Source organism: Patella vulgata, chromosome 7 (assembly GCF_932274485.2).
Source record: "Patella vulgata chromosome 7, xgPatVulg1.2, whole genome shotgun sequence".
Taxonomy (NCBI): Eukaryota; Metazoa; Mollusca; class Gastropoda; family Patellidae; genus Patella; species Patella vulgata.
In genome coordinates this window covers 64,058,920-64,078,689 of record NC_065885.2, presented here as the reverse complement: position 1 = coordinate 64,078,689, position 19,770 = coordinate 64,058,920, and the positions used below count along the sequence as shown (strand labels likewise).

Genomic DNA, 19,770 nt, shown 5'->3' with positions numbered 1-19,770 from the left:
AAACTAACATTTGATTCAAATATTACATAAAGTTATACTAAGATTTTTAATGAATTAAAGAATACATCATATTATAACCCTTACCTTAACTTAACATTCAGTGATATCCCCTCCGTGAAAGCGGACGTTAAATAAACACAGTTACACACTCATTATAAGTCATGCGATGTACAAGAGTTCATGACCTAGCGTGCAATGACTGGTCAGAGAATTATAGTATTAGAAAGGTTAAACACTGTCAGACTGTAACATTAATTCATACCTGAAATACATAATAACGTACTAATTCTAGAGGTGTGATTTACGAGTAGGCAGGGTATAGGCCCTACAGCCCTCATAAATGCAGACACGAAAGAAACTGGAAATGGTTCATAACTCTCGAAACCGATGTGGATTCCTATTAGGGTATAGGTGTGTGTGTGTGTGTGTGGCTATATGCCCTCTCTTCCTAAACTGTGCCCTCTCTTCCTTAAAAAGAACCCTCTCTTCTGAAAAAGCGCCCTCGAATTTCGAAAGAGTTACCTCACTTACTCAAGGCAATGCCCACATCAATGTCATCATATTCCCATTGCCCCAATGAGAATATTATATCCTCTTTTTCTGCTGCCCTTTCCTTGTTGGGGGGTTGGATGGCCAAATGGTTAGCGCTGTATCATAAGGCCTGTCATTGAGTCAACTGGTGTGGTTTCTAATCCCCGGTTGTACGTGACAAGGAGTAGGGTTGCCTGTCCAACCTCGTGGGTTTTCTCCGGGTCCTCCGGTTTCTTCCCACTGCTAAAGACCCCTATGCGCAAGCGAATTATTGAAATAAAATTAAACCATATGCTAGTCCCGAAATGACCTAGTTTGTGTCGAGTGGACGTTAAACCCCATTTCTCTCTCTCTCCCTTTCGTTGTTGCAACCAAATACAAAGATACTAATTAATGTACGTACATGCACCATCGATCAATCCTTCTTGGTTTGTTGGCAGAAAACCAGGTATAATGCTGCTGGTAATCCACCCGGATCTGTCATTGAGTCAAATGGCGTGGTTTCGATTCCCCGGTTGTACGTGACAAGGAGTAGGGTCGCCTGTCCAACCTTGTGGGTTATCTCCGGGTCCTCCGGTTTCCTCCCACTACTAAAGACCCCTACGCGCAAGCGAATTATGTAAATTAACTTCATTCAATATGACAATAGAAGAGAAATAAATACTTTTAAAAATTTCTAAAAGCATACTCCGTGTTTTCGACTAAAATCGTCGATCTAGGAATTAAAATGTCGGTCAATTAGATTAGGGCCTATTCTCAGCCGGAGTTTCCCCTCATAGCACGATGTATGGGGTATAGCTGTCCTCAATTACCTGGTTGGTGTGCAGCTGTCCGGATACACTTTCCCCTCATAGCACGATGCATGGGGTATGCCTGTCCTCAATTACCTGGTTGGCGTTGCCGAGTAAGACGTAAACTCCGATCTCACGTCATGGACATATTTTCTAAGCAAACACTGCCGGATTTACCGACAGGATTGGCGGTCTGAAACCTAGGGCATCAAGATCGAGGGAGCCTCGACACTGTCATAAGCTTTTCTTACATACACAGTAGTATTAAACATCCGTCATCATCATCATACTCCTCACCGTGTTTCGTTTGATTAGAACTAATCCCACTTAACACTGCTGTAATGGAAGCAAATTTCTGTTCCAAGTTATGAGTGATCAATAGTCCGATTAACAACCTGTTCAGAGACCAACAATACTTTCACCTTAAATCAGTGTCCAAAGTTTTAGGGATGACCCCAGATTAAACGAACGGCTGTCATGTTGCTGTACTTGGGATAGATTTGATTGAACGGGAAAAATAGACACACTCCCTCAAAAGCCAAAGTATCAGCTGCCAATCCTGCAATTGCCAGGGATTTCTCGGGCCAATTCTTCAGAAATATGCACCATCCTCGGCTTTTCTCAATCACACTTTTATCTACCTCTAGTCGTAAGGGTGGGGGATTTGGCGGGTCCTGATAAGTGGAAAACCCCAGGGCCCTGCAAGCAAACCGTTTAAAGAACATCATAAATACCAAGACATTTTTTTATATTTTATTGAGAACAACAGCCCGATAAGAACAGTAGATAAATAGTTTGTAGCTATGTTAGATTGAATCACAACAATAAAACAATGGTATGGTATATTAGATCACAGTTTCTATATAATACAGTCAAATACTTGGTTCATTATTCACTAAATAATACAATCTATTACATATCAGTATCCGGTATCCATTGGTCACCACCGGAAGTCGCCATATTTAAAGTCCATAGCAACTTAAAACCAGTACTTATAGTAACCATTGGTTACTTCAGTATCTCATTCTTTAAGTCCTTAAAACCAGTACGTAAAATAACAATTGGTTACCATAGTAAGTAGCCATATTTAAAACCCATAGCAACCTAAAATCAGTACTTATAGTAACCAGTGGTTACCATAGCAAATCGCTTAAGTCCATAGCAACCTCCAATCATTTATAGTAACCATTGGTTACCATAGTAAATCACTATTCTTTATACCAAATAGATCAGTACACGGTGACAACTGGTTACATCCATATAAGCGATTGGAGTTGTTCTGGATACGGCCAAGGATCATTTTTATAAATATGTTGCCCAGTCGGGAAGCCCGTGTTTCATTATCTATTTTAAGAATAAATACCCCCCTTTTCTTCCAAACTATGTGATATAATTAAAGAAAAAAATCTTTCAAATGAGTCCTTTGTTGATTGGTATAAAAGGGGACGCTATCATTTGTAATTTCAGATTTTGAAATAATGGTAAATTCATTGTAAGAGAGAGAGAGAGAGAGAGAGAGAGAGAGAGAGAGAGAGAAAGTAGGTCATTTCGAGACTAACAAAGTTATTACAATAATTCTCTTGCATGTAGGGGTCTTTAGGAGTGGGAGGAAACCGGAGGACCCACGAGGTTGGACAGGCGACCCTGCTCCTTGTCACTTACAACCGGGGAATCGAAACCATATATTGGGAAGACAGTTTAATTATAATCAAAGCAAACTAACTGTAATTACATATCGGATATTTTAATATCAAATGATTCACAATCTCAGCTGTGTGAAAATTTCACAAGCAAAGATTCCTCTGACAAATGTGCCAAATGTTATCAAATGATACAGGACGAGTAACATACAAAGTTTAAAAACTATGTCTTTGCGATTCATAATTTTATTGGAAGAATTTATGTGGAAGGAATATTTGAAATTTGACTTGGATATATTGAATGCAAATTTACTGTACAGGCATGCAACAGGTGTCCATTGTACCCATTTATAATATAATCCCATTTTTTTCCAGATAACACAACCCCCCTTCCCAAACCTAACCCATGAACAGTTCAATATCTGGACTATTTGTCCTGCCTGTTCATAATTCTGTATAAAATATACATATCAATGGAAAATCTAGCAATTTTAGAACAAGTACAAAAGTAGAAAAATAGCCTAAACTAATAGCAAGAAAATATCTGTCAATTATATTATCACGTGCACTAAACTAGACATACTATAAATATGTGTAAAACTATAAGACTAAGTAATTTATTGGTGCTGGATTTACAGGGTTCCCGCGGCTTCGTCAAACATTTTTTCAAGGATATTCAAGGATAAATATACGTCAAATTCAAGGATTTTCAAGGACTTTTTATAGCCTAAAGTTACAATTTTTCATCTTAAAAATAACCAAAACATTACCAACTATCGTTATAATCTCATATTTAAAAGGAATTGAAGACATTTGAAACAAAATTAAGGATCTCAACTGAAATTCAAGGATATTTTCCTATTTCCGCGAAATTCAAGGATATTCAAGACCTTGAAAATGAAATTTTAAATTTAAGGATATTCAAGGATTTTCAAGGACCGCGGGAACCCTGTAAGTAATTTATTGGTGCTGGATTTACCAAAAGACATGGTAGGCTATCGGCCTAGGGCCTAATGGTATCTGGGAGCCAACTGATATTAATTTGTCACGCAGTATAACCCAATCTGATCAAAATAGAGATCTATTTTTCGTTTCGTTTTTTATACTTTCGATGGCCTACACTACATGAAGATCTGACCAGTTGTAATGGAAGGTCGCGTCAGGGGTCGTACGAGCGGCTTTTGACCACGTGACGTCAGACATTGATTAATCAATCCGCGTTGACGTTTCTAGTACTAATCCCTCACTTCAGCCAGAACGCGGGTAATATAACAACTTTTTCAGATCCTAGTGTAGTAAAGACCAGTAAAACAAAATTTGAATTATGAAAATGATACGAAATAGGATCTGTGTTTTAATCCGATTGCGCATAACCTTGTTTCAAGATACCTATAAATTTGGAGGCCTACCAATGAGTTTTGCCAAGGACCCACAAGTATCCCAGGTAAATCCGGCCCTGTCTGTATAATGCACAGCATATTAAAAACAATATACATAACAAAGATGACCTAATGAAAAATCAGTACTTAAGAACAATTTCTATAGTGAAAACAACACTCGTTTCTATTAAAACAGAACAAATTTCCCATTGAAAAGTCAGTTCTGAATGTACTAAAACCAAGCCAGGAAATAAGGCACCTGTCACTGACAATGTCAGGCACAGATTCAGGCTTTGTCAGGCACTAAACCTCTGGTACCTGTCATTTTGTTCGGCACAGATTTGTCTTTTTTATTGATATTATTAATACATGTCCGACACTAAGTTGAAAATGTCAGATACTATTTTATTAGTGCCTGACATTTTGTCAGGTACTTGTAAAACCGTTATTTCCAGGCCTGACTACAATACGTTGTAAACTTCCAAATGCAAAAGGTCGGATTAATTTCTGGCATCGTGTCAGTCCACCAGGGATCATCTACAATAATCTCATTCGGAAAATATATTTAATTATATACATGTATAGTACTAAGTTTTTTATAAGAGACAACAAAATAAATAATAACAAAGAAACACAGTTGCTATAATAAGATGACAAACTGCATGGGTGTAGTTTTTGTGTTTAACTTCAACTGTCGACCTTTGAATCAAATAGATTATTTTTAAATATTTGATTAATCTGTTTTTCATTTCAATTCACGGATAAATCCACTTCGCCTCAAAAAATTTACACCAGCAATTTAATCACACGTACGCGTTTACTTTTTGCACCGTATTTCCAAATGGCCATGTCATTATTAAAGTAAAAGCAACCCTAACAACTAAACGCATATTGTAGGAGGTAAAGTTGAAATTAAAACACTATATCAGGGTTTTAACATACAATAATAAATTACAATAGATGTAAAAATTATGCTTAAGAAAGACATGGTCATACGCCAAGCCTCGAAGTAAACGTAACATCACGTGATCAGCCAAGAACCAATAAAGACGTACGCAGAGGGTATCCATTTTCTTTAAATTGAAGATAAGAAACAATGTGTGTGTTAGTTGTATTTTACGTCCGCTTCCACCGAGGTGATATCGCAGACAAAGATAAGAAACAATGTCAAGACGTTCGTTTTATATCCATATGGATTATCCCAATTGTCCAGACGTTCGTTTTATATCGATATCGATTATTCCAATTGTCAAGACGTTCGTTTTATATCTATATCGATTATCCCAATTATTCAGTGTAAATTAAATGGTTACCGTCTACGAACGTTCAGTTATGTGATATATGACCCATAATAATATCACGTGATCTTATTTAAAAAAAAGATAAACGAAATAGTTACGAAAGTTGTATAATATTTTTGATAAATCTTTATCTTAGATAATAAAAAAATGTCATTGTCTAAGAAATTATATTCTTCAAATTTTGTAAATCAACTTGAAATTTGAGTGAAATTCGCCCAAATCGTTTAAATCTCGTGAGTACAACCATCATGGCGTAACTTCATGACAATGGTCTGAAAAGTTACCCCATAGAGTGTTCTAATACAATTTGAAAGCTACAATTTTATATTAATCTAATAACAGCTGTGATCTAACTATATTATGTAAAATTAATTATAGATTATATATTTTATATATACCATTGTTTTTTTATTTTATTTTTTTTTTTCATTTTTCGATTTTTTTTTCTAGATTTTTTTTTTTTAAAGTTTTTATTTAAACATTTTTGCCAACTATAAACTTTGCTAACAACAACAACAATAACAGCAGTAACAAGAATACTAATGGGTAATACTGTTCATTTAAAAAAAAAATCACTGGAAACTCTTTCTAAAAATTTTACATTCGTCATTTAATAAACCCGAACACCAATTCTGTTTCTTTCTTCATTGGAGACTTTCAATAATAATAGCAAGGACTTCTAATTAAGAATAATTTGTGATGTTAAAATCAACGTAATTGATGTTTCCCATAGTTAGAAGAAGTGTGTTATATTAGTGCATGCTGTGATATATATATTAACAGATTTTTGAAATCAATCAGTCATTTTATTCCTTTTTTTGATGGAAATTCTCTTAATTAAGATGGTTTATCGATAAGAGAGCGTGTGGAAGTTAATGTCAATAATTTATTGAATTTTGCCAAATCCCATACTAAAGGGTGTAAGGTAGAATGGAGTATATTTAAGATTACATAATGGTGCAACAGAGCATGCCTGGTCCAGAGTCTTTCACATTACTTTCATTTTTTATCAGCGGGGTGTTTTCTTTCTTAATCAACTTAACTTCATCTTTAGTTTCTGTCTCTCCTTCTCCATCCTTCCTATGGCCATCTTCACACTTGGTTGCTAATTCGGCCTAAAATAAATACATCATTTAATGCTGTATCTTATCCATCTGGAATAATCTTAGAATATCCATATAGAATAATCTTAGTATAATAGCAACTTATCCATCTGCAATAATCTTAGAATATCCATATAGAATAGTCTTAGAATAATAGCAACTTATCCATCTGCAATAATCTTAGAATAACAGGAACTTAACCATGTGGAATAGTCTTAGAATAATAGAAACTTAACCATGTGGAATAATCTTAGAATAATAGAAACTTAACCATGTGGAATAATCTTAGAATATTAGGAACGCAACCATCTGGAGTGATCTTAGAATAACAGGAACTTAACCCTCTGGAATAATCTTAGAACATTAGAAACTCAAGACGAGCCAAAGTACGCGACAAGAGCCTAGTACTTTCTGGTGCTATGATTTTAAACAAAGCCGTGTCAAAATTGGGATTACGATATGAACAAACTATTGCAAATTCATTGGGATACATACCGGGCCGTAACTAGCTCAGTATGAACAAACTATTGCAAATTCATTGGGATACATACCGGGCCGTAACTAGCTCAGAGCAACGTGGCGGGCGGGAAGTGTTCTCGGGGTGCTGCAATATTGACGGACAATGTATATCTATTTTTTTTTATGGTCGAAAAATTTTTCATAAGGGGGGGGGTGGAACATTTTACGGGCCTGGATACATATGGTGTTAACTTCATGTAAATACCTTCACTTCGCCATTTAATTGTGTTACATGGTCGCCACCCTTGTTTTCAGTGCCGCCATCTTGTTCACTGGCATCTTTAGCTGGGACCTTCACTGTTGAAATAATGGCCGTTTCAGCGTCCGTAGAAACGACTTCGGTGACTTCCTTTACAGCGGCTTCCACATTCTCCTGCGTCTCCTCTTTTAGTTCATTTTCCTCTTTCAGTGGTTTCTCATCTATCGATTCCTTCTTCTTAAAGAAACTGAATGGCATCTGAAATATGTAGATAATAAGTATATAATTCAGACTGCCGGTTGAAGGCAAGGGAGACAACCATTGTTATTTGATTAGGATAGAGACCACCATTAAATTTCACCTTATCGGTAGCTTCCCCTGATCTCATGGAGAGAGAAAGAGAGAGAGAAAGAGAGAGAGAGAGAGAGAGAGAGAGAGAGAGGGGGGTAACGTCCACTGACACAAACTAGGTCATTCTATTTCAATAATTCGCTTGCGCGTAGGGGTCTTTAGCAGTGGGAGGAAACTGGAGGATCCAGAGAAAACCCACAAAGATGGACAAGCAACCCTACCCCTTGTCATGTACAACCCGGGAATCGAAACCACGCCAGTTGACTCGATGACAGACCTTATAATACAACGCGCACATGCTAACCATTTGGCCACCCAACCCGAACAAAAACGTGTAAAACAGACTCGAATGGATTGGTATATTTCCTTCCAAATAATTCATACAACCTAATTTGAAATTTCCTGATTCAATTGTGTCATTAAAGGGCAGAACGATTTACTGAAAACTGTCTTATCATACTACATCATTATTTTGAAAATAACGTCAAATGAAAAAACTATTTTTACCGACCAACGAAGATCTTTAGATAAATTACCTTAAATCCTGGTTCTGATTCTTTTGCTTTTTCTGCTTCCTGTGACGTAGATGATTGACGGTCCTCTGCGCATGTATCTTGATCAACTTTCTCTAAAGAGTCGTGTTTAATTAGTGGACTTTTGTCTCCAGTTTTCGCTTCTGAAATAAAAAAAAGACAACAATCCCATTACTTGACTTGACTTGTCAGCCATAATGTACGGTTTAAACTTACAAGAAGAGCGAGCGAATGGTGGTTTAGGTGCTTTTTGTATTCCATGGTATGTCTTCTGGGGACTCGAGTCAAACCACAATCAATTACAACCATAGACTCGTGCTTAACGTCCTCTGTCATCGAGGGTGAAATGAAATGAAATGAAATGGAGTTTAACGTCCTACTGTTCTGCTCCTAAACTGGGCTAATGAAGACGGGCATACGCCATACAGTGTGCGAGGGTAATCGGGACTTTAGCAAAGCTACGATCAATTACAACTAAAGACTTGTCCGTTCGTTCATGGGCCTTAATGGCAGGGATATGATTTCGCGATCCTGCGTCTACCGAGCAAATAGACTCGTGTGTATTAACTTCATACACCCACCCATGCCCGCTGTGCCCGCTATTGAGATAGAGAGTTTAGCTTCCACTCGACTAACATATGGTTCACTTTTATTTCAATAATTCACTTGCACGTAGTGGCCTTTAGCAGTGGGAGGAAACTGGAGGACTCAGAGAAAACCCATGAGGTTGGACAGGCGACCCTACTCCTTGTCACGTACAACCTGGGAATCGAAACCACGCCAGTTGACTCAATGACAGGCCTTATAATACAGTGACAGACATGACAGTATAAAAATCAAGACGATGTCTGGGTTAGCGAGCCCAGGTCTTTGTCCCTGAGCCACCGCGCCCTCCCATGAAAATCTAGAAAACCTAAACTAAACATGTATAAATATGATTATTTTATTGTATATGAGGGAGGTTATACAGGAAATGATTCAGTCTTTATATCAGAAATGGAATCAATGAGTAACTGCGCAAGTCTTTATTTAATGTTCGAAATGAATGAGTCGTCATTATGTTTGCACTCTGCAAACCTCGGCAGATTGCGTTACTCTACATTTAACCTCGGCTGTATGACGGTAAGTGATATGTACCTACGCCTATGCAATTACAACGAGGCATCTGTTTACTTATTAGGAAAACTTGCCGCTTTTAAAAAGAAGTTATCAAAATTGCGTCGTTCGAAGCGTGTTTAGAATTTTCAGTGCAAAGTTGTCCTTGTTTGAAGGAACCGAACAACAAGTCAGCTGCCCTTGTCAGGCCATGAATTTACTCGACCAACACCGGGAGCTAACCCGCGACTTCCAAGCTAGCGAGCCAGAGTCTTACATACTTATTCACCGTTGCTCCGAAAACTAGTTAGAAGTCAGGATCAATCATAATGGTAGTCACAATGGTTTACAAAATTAAAACGAAAGACTTATAGTCGCCCATTATTTAAAGGAACTCTATTCTTTACATTGTGCTGCAACATCGTTTACAGAACCTGACAAAGCTGGAATAATTAAAGGGGCTTTGTATTTGGTACACTATTTAATGATGTTATTGACATTTATGTAATTACACTGTTAAAGATCCCCCCCCCCCTGCTAAACATATATTATGGGAGATTAGATAAAGAGCAGGCAATTTTCGCCATAATAGTTAAAAAATAGATAATGCAAAGAAAATATGTTGAAAATTTCAGTTAAATTACTTTAATCTGAGCTGGGAAAACCGAATTTCAACACCGTAGTCTCGATTGTCATTGTTGCCGTTGTTACGATAATAAACAAAGTCTCAGTTATCCATTTTTACGGTTAATCATCAACAGCCGTTGAATCGCAGATTGGATTCAAATCTGTTTAAAATCGTACCCATCAGATGGCATTGAGAGTTGATTACGGTCTTGTCATGTTAATAAATGTCTAATTAATAGTTTATATGACATTTAAGGCCTAAAGAAAGGCCTGTGCAATAGGCAGATTCATCTTGTGCATAATACATCTTTAATAAATTGAATGCTACTTGTTGTTTAGTTGCATGTACATCCCCCCCCCCCCACACCCCTCCGATACACATAGAAATGTTCAGAACTACCTGATGCGGAATGGTATACGGTACGGTACCCATTACAACTTAGAGCTTATTCATAAACAGATTGTATAACCTATGAAACATGAGTTTAAAGCTATGATATTATACCTAGTGAACAATAACCTAAAGATCTACATTATTCACGGTAAAACACCATCTATTGAACAGTAAACATAATGAAACAAAAATATGTGTCAGAAAATTTCACGAGACGCCATGTTTAAAGACACTATGTTTATACCTGCACCAGTTTGATCTCCCTCTGTGGAGAAACGAACCTCTTTCTTCCCGCCTGCAGTAGCGTCACTGGAACTAGTACTCTCTTCCTTGGCGTCATGGGTGGCAGCGCCGTCTGGGGCATGAGCGTCCCGATCAACTGTAGGTGTAGAAGCCCCACTCGGACTTCCTCCTGGGCTAGATGCGCCATTAGCTAAAGGAAGTGGAATCTTACTTTCAGTAGTGCTGGACTTAGCTTTAGCCATGAGTCGCCATCTACTGGCTGCCACTGTTACTGGCTTCTCGGGACTCGAATCTGCAGCTTTCATTTTGGATCCCATGAAGGCTTCGGCCACCTTTTTAAGCTTCTGTGACTTTCGTTCGACCTTAAGATTATAGTCGCTAACTGTTTTACGGTACGTCTTTTGCATGTACTCGATCTCACGTTCGGCCGCTTCCCCTTTCTGTCCAGCGATTCGTCGGATATTTCTGTCACATTTCTTACATATTATTGCCGACGGTGGTTTCTTGGGAACCGGTGCTTTCAATACTTGATGAAACCTTTTCTGTAACTCTTCAGTGCCATCTCCTAACAACTCCACACCATCCGAAGTTAAAACCGTCGCGCAAACTAAACACCACTTATCATCTGGGGAAACGTCTGGATTAGGTTTAGCCAACTTTTTCAATGTAGTCATTTTTAACCACAACTCTTAGTAGTTAATATTTCAAAGTTATGGATAGTTAAACATCTTTTGGAGGAAGCAGCTGTTGTAAGAAATATTAAATATTAAATTCCCCAGTACCCGAAACAATAAGTCCATTTAACAAACCTACAGAAAATGAAACCTTTCTAATCAAGCCAATCTATATTTCATTTCGTTTTTGTATACTTTCAATGACCTACTCTACGTGTAGATCTGAGCAGTTGTTTTGGGAGGTTGGGTCAGGGGTCATACGAGCAAATTTTGACCCTATGACATCAGACATTTGATTAACCAATCAGCATTGCTGTTTCTAGTGGATTACCCACAGTTCCGTGCACCTCACGTCAAAAGCTCGCTGTAACAGACCGTTTAATTGGCTAATCTTTCACATCATCCAGAACACGTCAATGTAGTAAAAACAAGTTAAATGAAATTTTGAACTATAAAAAGATAGGTTGCCAGGCAATGAAACATACGCCCCACAGCAGCTAAATCGTCTGTGCAGTCAACAAGAGTTCTTGCATAGTTTTACTTTTTTCGGTAATGAAACATTTATAATACATTAAGATCCGATTAAGAGTAACAACTCAAGAAGTAATTATCAGAAAACCATTAGAATTTGTTTGGTTTTTATAAAGTTATGCCCCATGCTAATGTTTAGTATACAAAACTTTTCACATCATGGATTTAGCAGTTCAAGTCATAAAGATTCATTGAAAATCAAAAATACTTGTTCGTCTCAAGACCTTAAACACTGTGTATAAATTTAAAGTCAATCGGATATTAACTTTAGCTTCTAGAGCGTCCACAAGATTTTTTGAAGTGATCAAGGGCCATAACTCTGGCAGTAATTATCGGAAATCGCTGAAAATCAATAGGCTTCTACGTCTCATCACCTTAAACACTGTGTATAAATTTAAAGTCAATCGGATATTAACTTAAGCCTATAGGGACCGACGGACGGACAGACGGACCGACAGACGGAGGCGACAACAATATACGACCATATTTCAATGTGGGCGTATAAAAACGAAACGAAATAAGATCTGTGTTTGAATCGGATTGTAATCAAGCCATAAATAATCCATCATATTTAACTAACGTAAATTCTACAGGATTTGAAACAAGTCCATTTAACAAACCTACACACAATGAAACATTTATAATCACGCCATAATATTCCACGTAAACTAACCAATATAAATAACAATTATATATACATCCAAACTAGTGAGCAACTAGAATCAATTCTGACAACATTGTAATATAAAATTTTATGAAAATAAATAAAACTGAAAAAAATCAATCTAAAGTTCCAAAATATCAACCTAAATCCATTTTCAAAACATATAAGTTTAATGAATGAAATGGTGTTTAATGGTCGTAAGCACCAAGCAATCAAAATGGACCCTGTTCTATTTTAGCTATTCCTTTTCCTTTTTGGAAGGATAAAATGTAGTGGGGATAGTTGCATTTTTATATAGCATGCCACTTTCAATTTGTATATCTCATGGTGAACATCATACAGGCTCTAGAGCATGACATTGCCACATGTTGCTAAATCTTTGGTGCAAATGCTTTAATCCAACCAAATTTTATCAAAACATGGAAGCCGGTCAAAGGGTATGACTGAATCAGTAAATATTTAAAATCATATGACATAAATTAATTGCGTACCATGGTCATGGTGATGAATACGAGAGAGAGAGAGAGAGAGAGAGAGAGAGATGGGGTTTAACGTCAACTCGACACAAACTAGGTCATTTCGGGACTAACTTATGCTTTAATTTTCATTATTTCAATAATTCGCTTGCGAGTAGGGTCTTTAGCAGTGGGAGGAAACCGGAGGACCCAGAGAAAACCCACGAGGTTTGATAGGCGACTCTACTCCTTGTCACGTACAATCGGGGATTCGAAACCACGCCAGTTGACTTAATGACAGCCCTTATGATACAGCGTGCACATGCTAACCAATCGACCATCCAACCCCACAATACGAGACAGACTGCAGTACCGGTATATCACCAAGTTGTATAAATAAACTAATATCATAAGCTTAAAGAACAGGTAAATTTCAGTGTTAGTAATTTCCGTCTTTCTGCACGAGTAGTGGTAACTTTCCGTCAATAAACAGTCTGTGACGTTAAAATTTACCTGTTGCAGGTAATATTGACATTCGGGTTCGTGTTATACTTATGGAAAGGATACGTTTACACAATTACTTGCATAATTTTAAAAAAAAAATGAAGCTTTTCCGGTGTCCTTTAACTTTGATTTGGAACTTCAGAACGTCGTACTTTTAGAATAAAACTAGTGATTGTAACCCATAAAAACTGTGTTCTGTTAATGTGTTTCCCGATCGCTAAATGCCACTCACGATTAACTTCAGATACTGTAAGGATGAATATAAAGCTAACTTCCGGCCGCGATCGTTTAACCTCTAACGATTTCAACAACCGAACCTATGAAGTAAGTGTCGCACATTTTCAGATTACAACTTCATCATCTACAACGTTCACAAGAATTGATCAAGGTCGAATACAATCATTAGAAAGTAATAGGAGTCTTCCTTGCTTGAACATAAACACAGTGCATACATTTCCAATTAGGCTCTAGGGCGACTACAAGATGTTTATAAGTGATCAAGGGCAATAACTCTGACAGTGAGTACAATAGACCAAGGGCAATAACTCTGACAATAAGTATAAATGATCAAGGACAATAACTCTGACAATAAGTATAAAATTAATACAGTTCTTCATCTCGAGAATGCTTAGTATCAACGGCAAATCAAGCGAATGGTCACATTAGAATCTAGAGCAATCTTCTGATTAAAATACAGATCTATATTTTGTTTCGTTTTTTTTATACTTTCGATGGCCTACACTACATGAAGATCTGACAAGGTGTACTATAAGATTGTGTCAGGGGTCGTACGAGCGGCTTTTGACCCTATGACGTCAGACATTGATCAATCAATCAGCGTCGACGTTTCTAGTGGTTTACCCACAGTTCCGTGTATGGCACGCCAAGAACTCGATGTAACAGACCGTTTCATTGGCTTATCACTCACTTCAACCAAAACGCTGTTAATATAACAATTATTCCACATCCTAGTGTAGTGAAGACAAGTAAAAGGAAATTTTGAACTATAAAAAAACGAAATATGATCTGTGTTTTAATTAGATTGAATCTAGAGCTATCGAAGGAAATTGTGTTGTGACGGGCGGAGGCAATATACGACCACATAAATTCCAATAAGGGCGTATAAACAGGGTAGAACAGTCGGACATAGGCGACGACAATACATAGAATCATTTCAATATGAGAATACAGAACGTCCTAACTTGCAATCTATATCAATATATGATCATTACACTTATTCGGCCAACGCCCATATTGTCTCACGTGACGAGAATATCACAGTGGGTGGCAATATGTTCCAACAGCCTGTGCCATTGTAGTGAATACATTAATAAAACGCTTGATAACGTTTAATGACTAAAACGTTCTGTGTTAATCAATAACTATAAGCTATTTAACTGATACATTTTACCATATAATATAAGTAAAGTACAGCCTAATGTTATTAAAGAGAGAGAGAGAGAGAGAGAGAGAGAGAGAGAGATGGGGGAGGGGTTAAATATATGGTTTAATTTTATTTCAATAATTTGCTTGCGCGTAGGCGTGTTTAGCAGTGGGATAAAACCGGAGGACCCGGAGAAAATCCAAGAGGTTGGACAGGCGACCCTACTCATTGTCACGTACAACCGGGGATTCGAAACCAAGCCAGATGACTCAATAATATGTTACAGCGCGCACGTGCTAACCATTCGGCCATCCACCAACCCAACCCCCTCAGATGTTGAACCTCATTTGATATTTGTATATACCGAAAAGAAGTGGACCATTTTCGGACTGATATTCCTTTGAAAGATTCAACTTTTACAATAGTTTATAAACGGTTCAAAATCCTTCCTCAATCGACGGTTTTAATAAACGCAATTAATGATATAATACAACAGGTGAATTAAATAAGATGGGAACCTGTACAAAGGTAGTCAGTCAGTAGAATTCAAGTCTGCCCCTCGCGACCCAATCGTCCACAAGTTTAGATATTAAACTTTCATTAACTAATTCATAAACTAAATAAAACAATTCCATGTCCATGAGTTTAGATGTAAAACAATTTCATTAACAAATTCATAAATTAAATAAAATGATTTCATGTCCCAGAGTTCAGATGTAAAACAATTTCATAAACTAATTCATAAACTACACAAAACAATTTCATAAAAATTCTAAATAATTCTACAAAGCTGAAAACAAATTGAATAATATCCCTGTATGATTAAAAAAAACATCCCTTAATAAAAACAACTTCTCTCGGTACTGTGATCATAAAACTTGCACTTGTGTATTAACGAATATTATATATAGAAATCACTTTTAAAAAGAATATTTTCCGAAATAATCACTTGTTGAAGAGAACAGGATTAAATTTCCAGTGCTATCGAACTTTAAACCATGTCCATGTTCAATATGTTCAAAACGCACATACACTCACAAAACTCATAAACTTGTTTACGGCTAAATATAAAAAATGGCGGCCGTACACCTGCTGAAGAGAACGATTATTATATGGTTTCAATTTGCACGAACAAATACTAATAAATGTATATTGAATGTAACAAATATACGACCAGATGTCGCTTATCGTCTCATCGATTGTCAAGCTACCTGTAGCACACTCTGTCATTCTCCATACACACATATAATATATACATATATACATAACCTAGTTAGAAGTATTATTAAAATATTAAAATCAATAATGTCTTCCATCAATTATGATTCATTGTACAATTATATTATTAACTTGAATATGTATTGAAATATTTTAGGTTTAGCACAGAATTCATAAATTGAAATTTAAAATATTCACTCATTTCTTTAATATGAATCTGTCCTTAAAAGAAATCTTCTTTAAAAAAATGGCCAAAGCTAGACAGACCTCCGACAAATATCTACTAAAATTAGACAACCCCGCCCTCCAAAAATAGACACCTCCGACAAATATCTACTAAAATTTGACACCTCCTCCGACATAAATATCTACCAAAACTAATCACACCTCCGACAAATATCTACTAAAATTAGACACCTCCACCCCCATAAATATCTACTAAAACTAGACACCTCTGGCAAAAATCTACTAAAATTAGACACCTCAGCCCCCAAAAAATATCTACTAGGATAGGTTGCCAGGCAACGAAACATACGCCCACAACAGCTAAATCGTCCGAGCAGTCAACAAAATTTGTCGTATATTTTTCTTTTTTCGGTAATGAAACATTTATAATACACTACAATCTGATCAAGAGCAACAACTCATGAAGTAATTATCAGAAAACCATTAGAATTTATTTGTTTTTATAAAGTTCTGCCACATGCTAACGTTTTGTATACAAAACTTTTAATATCATAGATTTAGCTGTTCAGGACATAAAAATTCATTGAAAATCAATATACTTGTTCATCTCAAGATCTTAAACTCTGTGTATCAATCTGAAGTCAATCGGATGATAACACCTATCCTATAGAGCGTCACAAAGTGATCAAGGGCCATAACTTTGGCAGTAATTATCGGAAATCAATAGGCTTCTTCGTCTCCTGACCTTTAACATCGTGTATAAATTTTAGGTCAATCGGATATTAACTTTGGCCTCTAGAGCGTCCACAAGATTTTTCAAAGTGATCAAGGGCCATAACTTTGGCAATAATTATCGGAAATTGCTGAAAATCAATAGGCTTCTTCGTCTCAAGACCTTAAACACTGTGTATAAATTTAAAGTCAATCAGATATTAACTTTGGCCTCTAGAGCTTGTGGACGCCGGACAGCCAGACCGACGGACGGACGGAGGCGACGACAATATACGACCACATTTCAATGTGGGCGTATAAAAACTAGACACCTCTGGCAAATATCTACTAAAATTAGACACCTCCACTAAATACGTCCGCCCTCCAAATATCTACCCAAACCAGACATACAAACCCATCTACCAAATTAATACAATGATATCCATCCCAACACATGTCTTATTTTTCTTAATAATTATTTCAAAAATGTTTTAGAATTTAATCTTCGAAAAAAAAAACAAGTTAATATCAAGATCTTAATATTAAGATCTGACGGGTTATAGTGATAGGTCGCTTCAGAGGTCATACGAAGGCTTTTGAAGTATGACGTCAGACATTTATTAATCAACCAGCGTTGACGTTTCTAGTGGTTTACCCACAGTTCCGTGCATAGTACGCCAAGAACTCACCGTAACAGACGGCTTCATTGGCTAATCCCTCACATTAACCAGAACGCGGCTTATATAACAACTTTTCCAGATCCTAGTGTAGTGAAGACAAGTAAAACGAAGTTTTGAACTATTAAAAACGAAACGAAATAGGATCTGTGTTTTAATCAGTTGGTTAATATTGCGAGCTAATTAACTCGCCCGGATGTCACCCCCCTCAGTCATTGTAGCCCCCATGTTAATATTTACTGCTGATCATCCATTTGTTGAATGACAAGACAACTTCTTGTTTCTGACCAGACATATCGGATCAAAATGAACATCTTTAGTTGTAGCTGGGAATCGAAACCACGCCAGTTGACACAATGACAGACCTTATAATACAACGCACACGCGCTAACCATTCAGCCATCAAACCTCCCGACGTGGTTGGTAGAAATGTAACATTCCGCTAAAGGGGTGACCGTATACTAGTTCAAAAATACATAATGAAAAATGAATATTAAAATTCGGAGTGACGTTATGTGTGTTTGAAGTTTACACGAGTTAGTCTCGATTGTCAAGTATCATTGGTACGACAATAAACAAAGTCTCGATTAACCATTGTATCGTTAAATTATCAAATTTCGAAGGCGTTGTAATTCATTCAACACCTAAACCACCTGATACCCTTGAGAGTTAATTATAGGGGGTTGGATGGGCAAATGGTTAGCACGTGCGCGGTGTATCAGGGGGTCTGTCATTGAGTCAACTGGCGTGGTTTCGAATCCCCCTGTTGTATGTGACATGGAGTAGGGTTGCATGTCCAACCGCGTGGGTTTTCTCCAGGTCCTCCGGTTACCTCCCACTGCTAAAGAATCCTACGCGTAAGCGAATTATTGAAATAAAATTAAACCATGTTAGTTCCGAAATGACCTAGTCTGTGTCGAGTGGGCGTTAACCCCCCCTCTCTCTCTCTCCCTCTCTCTCTCTCTCTGTCACTTGAAAAAATGTCTAAATAATAACTTATATAACATTTGAAGCCAGATTTAGCTCTTGCATAACGCCCCTTAATAATAATATCCAATTACTGGTATAATGAAAGCACAACAACAATGACGTCACCAGGTGAGAAAATACATTTGAAGCCAGATTTAGCTCTTGCATAACGCCCCTTAATAATAATATCCAATTACTGGTATAATGAAAGCACAACAACAATGACGTCACCAGGTGAGAAAATACAGGTAAAACTGTTAAACAACATCACATATGACATAATTAGTGATAGAATCGCGGCATAAACAAGAGGCCGTGCTGATGTTTTTGTTGCACACAAATTAGGTGATATGAATGGCGATAAAAATCACAAAGTTTAGACCATATACCACAAAAAGTAGTTAAGTCTTAACAAAAAAATGAAATGGGATTTTACGCCCTACTGTTCTGCTCCGGCTGGACTAATGAAGACGTCCATACAGTGTGCCATGAGGGACATTTTGCCCGGGCAACGGCACACATAACATCAGAAATAGATGTAAAGAGATTGTAGTTAAATCGTGTTAAGAATCGATTTGCAATTTCTGCACGTTGATGAACGAGAACTGCCAGCTAAGTATACCATGTTGAAAATTAAAGAAAGGAGGGGGTAATGAATAATAAAATGAAATAGGGTTTAACGTCTCTGGGCTAATGAAGACGGACATACAGTATACTATGAGGGAAGTTTTACTCTTAGATCGAATTCCAACTGCCAAGGATTCCTTTATGTGCACGGCAATGTGTACACGGGACCTCGATTTTTTGTTTCATCCAAAGGACTATACATTGTCCCTTGTCAGGCCCTCCACTTAGTATCCTTTCTATTATTCATGAATTTCTTAAATGCAAAAACAAATTATAAAAATATATCTGAAAATGCGTAAAATAAAAGAACCATTTACAGAGAGAGAGAGAGAGAGAGAGAGAAATGGGGTTTAACGTCCACTCGACACAAATTAGGTCATTTCCGGACTAACATATGGTTCAATTTTATTTCCATAATTCGCTTGCGCGTAGAAATGAAATGAAATGGGGTTTAACGTCCTTCT

General features: G+C 37.0%; 1 protein-coding gene across 3 annotated transcripts in view; it reads right to left on the bottom strand.

The window, feature by feature from the left end:
* Positions 1-2,061: 2,061 nt before the first annotated feature.
* The window catches only part of LOC126827262 (uncharacterized), a 34,983-nt gene continuing 17,274 nt past the window's right edge, over positions 2,062-19,770 (bottom strand). For 2 of the 3 annotated variants that reach the window (XR_007682628.2, XR_007682629.2), the window contains 3 exons: positions 8,351-8,490; positions 7,470-7,721; positions 2,062-6,757 (listed from right to left, as the gene is read on the bottom strand). Coding sequence is in view for 1 of the 3 variants with exons in the window: in XM_050556533.2 (XP_050412490.2) it covers positions 6,590-6,757; positions 7,470-7,721; positions 8,351-8,490; positions 10,708-11,380 (1,233 nt within the window). In the remaining 2 variants the exon portion in view is untranslated. Of the gene's footprint in view, positions 6,758-7,469; positions 7,722-8,350; positions 8,491-10,707; positions 11,383-19,770 lie in introns of those variants that run through there. The other variant, XM_050556533.2, reaches the window with a different exon arrangement.